The sequence below is a fragment of the Stegodyphus dumicola genome, chromosome 3, assembly GCF_044657685.1.
Source record: "Stegodyphus dumicola isolate Sdum_Otavi_A_Nest chromosome 3, ASM4465768v1".
NCBI classification, from domain to species: domain Eukaryota; kingdom Metazoa; phylum Arthropoda; class Arachnida; order Araneae; family Eresidae; genus Stegodyphus; species Stegodyphus dumicola.
Window position 1 is genome coordinate 270,455,996 of NC_140770.1, and position 10,889 is coordinate 270,466,884.

At 33.6% G+C, this 10,889-nt stretch overlaps 1 protein-coding gene across 1 annotated transcript; it reads right to left on the reverse strand.

Moving 5' to 3' along the window:
- Nucleotides 1-712: 712 nt before the first annotated feature.
- On the reverse strand, nucleotides 713-10,413 carry LOC118180454 (neprilysin-2-like). Its single transcript, XM_035349549.2, has 5 exons — nucleotides 10,285-10,413; nucleotides 8,329-8,394; nucleotides 5,897-5,992; nucleotides 1,687-1,763; nucleotides 713-1,456 (listed from the first exon to the last, which is right to left on the reverse strand). Exons 2-5 carry the CDS (start codon nucleotides 8,392-8,394, stop codon nucleotides 1,357-1,359), a joined length of 339 nt encoding a protein of 112 aa, XP_035205440.2. The 5' UTR covers nucleotides 10,285-10,413; the 3' UTR covers nucleotides 713-1,356.
- Nucleotides 10,414-10,889: the final 476 nt, after the last annotated feature.

Below are 10,889 nucleotides of genomic sequence, written 5' to 3' on the forward strand. Positions count from 1 at the left end.
TTTTTTGTTTTGATTGGCTTAAAACATATTTTATAATTTTGTTCACAGTTCCTACAGGAATATTTAAAAGACTTTGCAATAGCTCTTTGGGGGCTGGTTTTTCCTTTAAAACATGAGATGTGACTAGAGATTTAATAAGAGCGGTACGTACTTGTTGGGCGTGCATTTTTTTTGCCTTTGTACCTGTCAGATGTAATCTTTGATGTTTCTTTGCTTCAATATTAATTATGCCACTTATTGTACGCGTAGAAATACTAAAACTATGTTTTTACATCTTTTTTAATAATTGAATAGAGTATTTCTCTTCAGACAGCGCAAAAGTACAACCTTCGATCCATTGTTCATTTTTCAGCGACATTTAAAGAAAAGAATATTTTTAATGTTGCGCACAATAATTAAAACATTTTCCAGATGGATGCCAGTCACGTTTGTATTATAAAATTAATATTCAAATTCATGGACACAATCAAAATCGTTACAAAAATTTGTAAAAACTTTCTGTATTATAAGTCGGACTGTTTTTCTGAAGAATTTGATATAAATAGTTACGTAGATAAACTTTAATTTATACAGGCTTATTTGAATCTCTTGTTTGGTCCATATGCTTTTATTTCATATCTGAGAAACGCATCACGAAGTATTTGATTGTATTTATATTCTTGTAAAATACTTAGTTGAAGACATCCTTAATGTTGTTAACTGATGTTACTTAAAGACTTTAGAATCCGAGCAAAATGTGTGCCAGTATTTATTGGTATGTCGGCTTTTAGAATCTGAAATATTTGCGTCTTACGTCGACTCAGTCTAAAGCAAATGCTTTGTAAATTTGTTTTTGTACTGTTTGCGAAGGTAACACTAATCATTGTTAGATTTAAATTATAAATTATTAAAAATCAAGAAAAAGTTTCAGCGGTTTATTTAATCAAAAACTAATGCATAAAATAATAACCATAAAAATGCTTATAGATTTTTCTATTATTTAAACCATTTTATATGTAATACCCGAGTTCTGGTGCATGAATAGCAACAGTAAACTAATTAGTATCGGGATCGACGAAATTAAACTTATTATATTCCTTGTTTCTGAAGAAACTATATGGGACATGTTTCATCATTAGGTATGTACCAAATTTTTAAATCCATGGTAAATACAAGAATAATAAAAGCAGAAATCTTTAGAAATTTTATTCTCGTTGCCAATCTTGAGCCGCATTCTTTTACTTTTTTAATATGTAAATATTGGCGAATTCATGTGAATCAATCTCTTGGTGAAATTAGCAGAAAATGTGGCGAGGACTCCTGTCCCCCGATAGCAGAACAGTACCTATTTCTGAAATACGAATTTGGTCAGTTATATCAAAAAACTCGGCACTTTTCTCTTGGATTCATAGCTGAATTTGGAGGGCAGTTGAAGTCTTTTGAAAACTCTGGAATGTTGGACATTGATCCTATCACTCTGAAACAGAAAAAAAAAAAATACTGTTTTTAATGTGCTATTGCAGAACATAACAAATGTTTTAGTAATGCTTCACAATTTGTTTTTATATTTAGAATCAGATACTATCAATTCTAAATAAGCGCTGAAATTTAAACATATGCATCTTAGAAATGTAACAATTTACAGGTGAAATAGCTCCCCAAGGAAATAGATAATATTGAAAAGTTAAAATTTCAAATTTCACTTGCCTGAACTGTGGTAGACTGTCCACACTTTCATTTACATAATTTATCTCAGAATCTAGTGACATTTTTGCGCAGAACACCTAGAAGAATTTAATGCAGTTATTGAGTCCTGTTAAAATATGCAAATTTCTTCTGATGATACAAATAGCACTAATATGAAAAGGTAAATATAAAGAATGTTTGGTCATAAAATATACTAAACTAAAAAACTTAGTACACTGTAAGACAAATCGGTTAATCTTTGGATTATGGTAACTTGGGGACTTTTTGGCGAAACTTGCGCGACCAACCCTGCTACAGCAACCTGCTAGTTTTGTCTTGGACGCCATTTTGTTTTTACGAAGTAAAGGCATGTTTTTTTTTTTACTCAATATTTTTTACAACAATCTGCTAGCCGAATTGCACTTATACTAGAACTTTTATGGAACAAAAGTGCTTAATCATGACGAAGATTAGGTGCGAAATCGGAAGAAAGTGCAGAATCGCAAACTGCTTGCCGCGTTTGCACATACACGGTATCCATGTACACGTCGACCTATTTTCACTTAAAAAAACATCCCAGAATTGCACAAAAATGGCATTGCGCACACTCTTGACTTTATCCGTGTACACTGCTAAAGTCCTAGTTGTAACCTTTATCGCCTTACCAAAATGTCGCCAAACTACCTGTTACCATATTCCAAAGATTAGCCGACAATTCTGCATATTTCAGAAACAGTGCCTGTTTGATCAGAGTTCAATATTTTTACAATTTATTTCTTCGTCTATGAAATCAATGTCTTAAATTTCCATGTCGATTTAGCTCTTTTATATGCTGCTTGCTTTAAATAAACTATTGAGTTATTTTTAAATTTTAAACTGCATTTCAGAACAGGTTACTCTTGATTAACCGGAGTATTACAAGAAATGACATACATGATGAACATAAAATCACGATTAATACTAGAACAGTTAAAAATTGCAGAAAAGAAGCATCATCTGCTATAATTAGTAGAAATACTACTAACAAATCCCTGTATTCTCAAGCAGTTAAACGTGGGTGATTAATTTAATTTAATAGCCGCAACTACATCAGTATTTAACGTTTCTCTCAACCGCATACTCTTGCCCTCTTATACATATTTCCCGTTGTAAATGGTGTTTGTTTCTATTTCCATCACTATTCTATTGTATTTCGATTAGAATCATTTTGAAACAGAATATTGATGTATAGTAAGTTATTTAATTTTCAGACGGAACATTTCATTGTTAGCAAAATCTACTAGAATATTCAATATATTCTGGATTATTTATATCATTTGGTAAGTATAAATAATCTCTCAATCTCATTGACATCATCTGCTGTCATTACTGTTAGCCGACACAATATTCTTTCTTATTTTGTATTTTCCGATGAGGTCATTTTTTTTTTATGCTGATACTTTGTGAAAAGAATTTCCCATCATTCTGCAATAAACAATCTCAACTTTTTAGAGAGGCAGGAATAATTCTTACCAAGCTAATCGGCGCCCGGATCATCGGAGGTTGACTATATTTAGTGTGCGCAGGAGATTGCATGATTTTTAGATTACACATGAAACCTGTGGGTGAATGCATTTTCATTTTATTCGTATTCTATTACCCGCGAATAGAAAGCTCTTAAGAAGTATCTTTAAATAACGTTGATTTTTGAAACTTTAAAATACAAAACAGTTTAGAAAATACAAAACAGAGGTGATATTTTGTAGATGGTGATCTAAAATTAATGAAGTTAAAAAAATTCGTATTGCTATGAATTTGCGACGTATATTAATCACTTAACAGCGAAATTGCCCGTGTCCCCCTTGCAATCATCGGCAAGTCACCCGAACGCCTGCGCCCAATTTCTACCTACTGCTTTCCCTCATCACGTTAGCGCATGGCTCATTGGTTTCGGTAGTAGTTAAATGACATGCCAACCGTGCGACTAAAGAAGCTTCGTTATTTGAATGCACCTTCTCCCTCTTTTGTTTAGCTTCAACACATAGCTACTGAGGCTAGCATTTGCAGGCCTGTTAGAAAAGAGACTGCACATAGTGGGTGAAACCACACAAAGGTCCCGGAGAGAGAAGTAATCACTTTACTTAAGTAGGTTATTGTTAACACTGTAGCATTTTCCTTGGCAGGGCGGAAAATATCCATTTCAAAGGAAATTCGCATATACGGGCGTTTCAGATGTTTCAGGGAAACAGATTTTAGCCTCTATCGATGAGAAATATTTAAAACAACCAATAGAGGAACGCGTAATTATGGTGGTGATTGCAAGAATTTTGCTACATACTTTTTAATTGTAACTATAACAATGTTATTCATTGCTAATTCTTAAAGCGTACATTAGGTTTTCAGCTATCAGTGTCGAAGTTCAGCACCAACTTTGCTGATTCTGGCTGAGAAGTAACTATTCTGAGAGAAAAGCGAATATTAAATGTGTAATATTTATGCAAGATGGTAAATCACCACATGATGTCCCCCCATACTCTCAGCTTTGGCAGTGAAAGAAGTGCATCAGCTTTCAGTATGAACGGTCAAAGAGATCATCAGATAAAAAATATTGTACATTTTTATTATTGGGCTACATTCATACACGCGCCTACTACAACCTCCTGACAGTATCAAAAGAAGCTACGCTTCAAGGGAGGGCAATGCTTCTTGCAGCAGAGCTGTTTCTGCTGATTGCATATCTCAGCTGGTTTTCAGGTAAGTACTGAATAAGGATCGCTACCACACACAGCATTTATTATGAGGTAATTTTGGTCATTTACTTACTAGCGAATAAACTTTTACTAAAAATTTCCATAACAAAATCTTGGGACTGTTCTGTTATCGGGACGGGAGTCGTCGCCAAATGTTTTACTAAACTTGCCAGGAGTTTAGTTCATATGAAATCGCCAATGTTTACTTCCAAAGTCGTTACAATGTTAACGTTTTAAAGAAAAGTAAAAGAATGCCTTTCCAGAATTGGCAACGAGAATGCAAATTTCCTTGGAGTTTTCTTTAACTTGTCCGTATCATATTTTATTTGTCATAATTTAAATAGTTTGTTGATTATTTTTATCTTCGAAGTTTTTGCTAGATCACCAGCTTCTGGAGATATTATTCTGAATCCGGTCTCGATAACAGAATAGTATCATTCTGAGAAAACAGCCGGGGTTTCACACGTTACTCAGCTTAAAGCTTTCTTACATATTAAAAATCTCGGTGAAAAATGCCTTAAAAAATTCTAATTTAGGGTGATCCTATGTTACGTTAGTCCATTTAAATGTAATTTTGTTGGCTGTACATAATAACGTTACCTTTGCATATAAAGAATTTAATGACGGACCTAAAAAAAAAAAAAAAACGCTGATTGAAAATTTTAATCTGATAAAGCTAATGACATATCGTAACACAGTTTCAGTCACGTAATACACAAAGATATTTATTACTCTGTTTAATGTATTTTCTATTTAAACGTTTAAGAATTTATATTAACCAGTTAACTTATTACATTCACAGTGCTTAAACTTCTCTTTTGATCGGCTCCTTCTAGGTGCTAAATATTACTTAATATATTGTCGCGCAGATTTCTTGAGTTCGAAAGAGCCTTGCCAACTATCTTTGATCGTCAGTTTTATAATGGAAACTACCGCTGATCGTCAGTTTTACAATGGAAACTATCGCTGATCATCAATTTACCCTGGCAACTGTCACTGATCATCAATTTGCAATGGCAACTATCCCTCATCCTCAATTTGCAATGGGAACTATTGCTGATCTTCAATTTCCAATGGCAACTATCGCTGATTGTCAATTTATAATAGCAACTATCGTTGATTGTCAGTTTACAATAACAACTATATTTGATCGTCAATTTACTATGGGAACTATCGCTGATCATCAATTTACAATGACAACTATTACCAAAAGGATAACAGGCTACATTTTTCCACCGACAGAACAGCTGCCCGACTTGGGGAAGATACCAACCTGTTTAAACCTTGCAAATTTCATTAACATGGTCAGAGATATATCTCCTGGGAGCAGTCTTTGTAGGAAAGGATAACGAAAGTAAATGGAAGGTGTGCAGTCAGTCCGTCTAAAAGCATGATATTTTGACTTTTCAGCTGTTAAGTTGAACATGGTAAGAAGCCCATGCTTGTACTGTTCTTTTGGTTTCAAATGGAATTATTTTGGTTAATAAAGAAATCAGACTTACACTAGCTGCACTTATCCAGAATAACTGATTTTGTGTGTATTTCAATCCGGGCAGCATTGGCTCCCTTCCGTTATCTTTAACCCAAGATTGATAAGCCTGTAGGAAAAGAAGCAAGAAAATGTTAAATAAATATTTACTTGAAATCGAAACTAAAAATTAATTTGGATGTGATTGATCCAAACAAAGTTTCTAAATACGATTAAAATGCAAACTGCAAGATATTTTGCTACATTGTTTAGTTACTTTTATTGCAATTACATTGCAAAAGTATAAGCTATCCGTTTATTTCATTTAAATTTATACATTCTGTACGATTTTTTAAACTATATTTTAAAATTCAAGAAAAGAAGATTAAATTCGGATAAAGGATATGTTACAATGTTTTCTTCCATAAAGCGAGCAAAGATTATAGCCTCCGAATATACCTGAAAAGGATTATGAAATCCATGTAAAAGCTTACTGTAAATCCTTCACCTAAGACACTACCTCTATAAAAGTGAAAACAGCTCTATAATAATTCATATTCATCCATAATCAAGAACTCACTGAAATGCTTCCAATACTATTAATAACTATTATGCTATCAACAACTATGAGGTGTGTTTGATTACGGAAAAGCACACGAGAGCTCTCTGCTTAAGGGAAGAGATGCTTTCTAGGGAAAACTGGCTCGTATACACGTTACACATGAGGAAAATCACGAAAAAGCCCATGCAGCCATTCCATTCACCGAGACTCAAACCCAGAACTGAACTACCAGTAATCAGCAACTTTACCGCTCGGTCACTGGTCGTTCTATTAACAACCATGATCTGTAAGCAGTGATAGTTCGCAAACCGTCGGGTTTAGAAATGCCAGAAACAGGTATCCCGACACCTGCAAAGGTATTTCTCTCGCTAGATACGTGACGATGCGAGGCAAAGTCATCTAACCGTTTATCAGAATAAAGATGTCTTAGCCTGTTGTCAACTTTCAACTGGCTGTGCCGTCGAGCCTTAGGTGCTATTTCTATTTCGTTGCAGTCCAGGAAGGAAGTTGCGTTCATAATAATAACTCGTATTACATATTATGCAATCACAGATTTTAAAATATACCTTTTTTCTGTCTATCACTTAATTCGAAGACAGTCATCATGTAATACAATAGCAACTATCACGGTATTCATTCTGTGGGTATTTTGCCATTTTATATACCCCCTATCATCACATTTCGCAGACTTGACCCTCTATAATTAATTTATTAGTTCTTGCATGTAATTTGGGAATCTTGCTGTTTAGAAACGGCTCGCCAAAGGTCAAGTGGTCAAACCAGTGAACTGATATGGATTGAAATTCCGCCAATGCGGCGTTGGCTGCATCTGAGGTTTTGTGAGTTTTTTTTAAATATTTTTAAAAAAGGATTTTCTAAACCTAGGTAGGTAACCCTCGTGTAACTTACCTTATTCCAATAAACCAATCAGTCGTGTTTTGTGTAGTTGAGGTAAATACTTAATTTTCCTCGTTCTTGTCCAGCTTCACAAATACTGTTTCATTTTTATGGTCGTAAGCGTTCGAAAGCAGGAATGGTGATTCAGATTTTGCATGGTAGCCCTTCTACAGATCTCTTAATAAGTAGGCCAAGTAAAGAAAAAGGTTTCAGATTTATTCTAACCCTATGCTTCAAAAACAAACACAAAGAATCTGAAAGCTTTCAAATTTTATATTATGCCCAAAGGGGCTTTTTTTAACATTTTTGCGTTACCTTTATTTATTAAATATTATGTTCTTCACACTTGAATCACAAATTTCAGTTCATCAGAAATAGCGCAAAAGAAGTTAAAAAGAGCATATCTTTAGTCTCGCAGGCTGGAGATAATTTTTTTTCCGTACAGTTTTGCCATTGCTCGCTTTGAAATCGTTGATTCTGTTAATAAAAAATTCGTTACATTTTTACAAAATATCAAATAGATGATTAAACAAATGCCGAATTCCAAATTTGGGCTTCCAGATGCCCATAGCCGAGTGGAGGACTACGTGATTCAAAATTTGACGTTTATAAGTAATGCGAAAAACATATATACATTCACGCAGATTCTTCATTATTTAATTTCTTTAAATGTAATGCAGGGTTCTAATATTGGGTGGCAACAATTTGAAAAGTGAAACACCGTTTATAGGTAACCAACGCAAAATTTCAAAACAAAATTAATTCCCCTTGCCTCTTTGCACTAAAAAAGGAAAAAAAAAAAAAAAAAACCAGCTAAAATATATTAATAGAACCACAGATGTTGCTGAATTTTCTGCCGAGCACATTCGTAAGAATTCCGATAAAACATTAAGTATTATAAATAATAAATAAATAAGAAATGCACAATCAGAAAAGAAGTAAACAAAATGTGCAGCAAATGAAAAGCAAGCACAGCCCTTTAGAAAAATTTAAAGGAAGTTACTCACCAGATAAGCTAGTTCATAACCAAGGTTGTCAGCTTTATCGTGGGAATGCGTTTTATTAACATTCATCTGTGAAAGACGACGTTGTTTAAATATATATTTAAAAAGCAGTTTCCTTAATATGCAGAAGAAAAATGACAGTTGTTATTAAAAACATAACCAGTTTCTAAAAATTAACATGTGAGCACCAAATACTTAAATGCAAGAAAGTACGGAATCCTGGAACCATAACATCAATCTAGCAGATTCTGTTGTTGATTTGATGGTAATGCTCTTTGTTTGTTAATAAGTAAAGCAAAATTTTGGTTTAAAAAAATTTCATGCGGAAATTCAATACGTCAATAATTAAATAGCTGAATATTTATAAAGATGTTTAGTGATTTTTAAAAAAAGCCATTTTTTAGCCGATGCTTAATGATTTCCGTTAATTTTCCTAATAAGAATTTTTCATTTTATGTTTAACTCTTTCATGCCTGACTTGGAACCGTTTAAATTTAACAATAATAAATTTAAAGGTACCGCTTGTATGTTAATTTCCGACAAAAATTCTTCTCGAACCTTTCTACGCATTTAAAGAGAACGTTCGTAAGAAAGATTAAAAAAAAAGTTGTAATGCAGAATTCTGATTCAGACTGATTACTTTTGTCTATTTTGAAATCTCGCCGGACTGATTTTCCATATCCTGTTTTCTAAAATATTGGAAAAAAAGCAATTAGAAAACTAATATATTTTATTTTATTATCTGCGAGGTTTTACATCTGAAAACCACCTTCCCTTTAAGTCACATCGTCAATATACCCATCTTTTAATAGGACTTTAATAGCACGGTTAATAGGACCCATCTTTAATAGGACGGTTTACTAAAATCTGCCTTTAAAATGAAAACTCTTCCTATACTTCTCGAATGACACAAAATATTGTTCAATTTTTTTTATCCATAGAAGTTTTTTGCCAAAAAGTAAAGCACTGAAAATAACTGCACTTTTAAAGAAGATCTATGGCTCCAATACCGGTTAGTTATACACTCCATATTTCATGCTCCCTACTTCAGGAAATTTAAACGTACTTGAAGTGGTGCCCAAACTAAAATGTAGTGAACGGTATATCTTCATTATTTAAATCTTATATTGTTTCTCGTTCATCTTCTCAACTAATCTTTACTGGTAGTTCGGTCCGAGGTTCGAATCCCGCGAACGGGCTAGCTGCATGGGTGTTTTCGTGGTTTTCCCCATGTGTAACGTGTATACGAGCCAGTTTCCCTTAGAAAGTCCTCCACGAAGGCATCCCTCCCCTTAGGCAGATAGCCCTAGTGTGCTTTGCCATAATTAAATACACACAACTAATCTTTAAGTAGGGTTGGTTGGTTTTGGTTTATTTAATTATGGCAAAGCACACTAGGGCTATCTGCGCAAGGGGAGGGATGCCTTAGTGGAGGACTTGTATACACGTTACACATGGGGAAAACCACGAAAACGCCCATGCAGCCAGCTCGTTTGCGGAATTCGAACCTCGGACCGAACTACCAGTGTTCAGCGACTTTACCGCTCTGCCCCTGGTGGGCCTTTTTAAGTACGGAAGGGGAAGTGAAAGGAAAAATAGCATTTTTCTGTGCACTTTATTTTAATTTAAATGAGTAACGCATCAAGATAAAACAGAACGATCCATGGTTAGAACTTAGGCAGGGAAAGAGGCTTTAAAGTTTAAGCTTTAGAAATACCTAATAGTTTCTGCATTAACGCCTTATTAATCCCATGTAATGTCGGTTTATAAAGATTTCATCGTATATCAGTATAAGAGGACTGGTTGATACAAATATAGATTTTCAAACAGTCAATGATACAAGCAGGAATAGAAAGAGAGAATGAAAGAGCACAGACATATATCTATTGTAATATATTTCTTATCCTTTGCTCGAGATATAGGAAATAGAGAAAAAAAGATGGCCTTGATTTATCTTACCTTCTTTCCATTACGAGTAGTATAATTAGCGTATTGCTCCAAGAAACACCCGGTTTTAGTTTCGAAATGTTTGTTCGTTTCGTTGCTCCAGCGGTTGTCCACTTCTTCGCCATAATAGTCTACTATTCGACCTGCAATTTTACTATCGTTTGTAAAAATGGTTGAATTTATGGTGAAATGAAATTCATAAATAATGTCAAACATAACATTCCTGACCTAAAATATAATTTTTGATGCGTGAAATTACTTGTTAAGAAACATATACTTAACTTTGAATAACTCAAGAATGTAAGCGTAAATATAAATTTTCATTGCGAGTTCGAAGCATTAACATAATAAGGATGAATGAATTGAGTACAGTATAGTAAAGACATGAAAATATTTTTAGTTAAATGAATAAACTAAAGGAGTTTTTGTCAGAAAACACTTATAAATGTTTCGGCAAAAATGCTATTTAAAGTTTCTATGAAAATTATACAAGGACATATCATTCTGATTAAATGTTACTACAAAAAATAGCATATATAATGCAATTTCTAATAGAACAATAAACATGCAGCATTTCTGAACGAATTCTTCAAAGATGCTGTCAGATTTATAAAAAT

Bases quoted from the DNA above. Each gene is read 5' to 3' on its own strand.
- LOC118180454 (XM_035349549.2), bottom strand. From the start codon at position 8,394: ATGAATGTTAATAAAACGCATTCCCACGATAAAGCTGACAACCTTGGT. The intron at 5,993-8,328 runs GTGAGTAACTTC...CTTTTCCTACAG, and splicing joins GTTATGAACTAGCTTATCTG to GCTTATCAATCTTGGGTTAA. The intron at 1,764-5,896 runs GTAAGTCTGATT...AAATTCTTCTAG, and splicing joins TCTGGATAAGTGCAGCTAGT to GTGTTCTGCGCAAAAATGTC.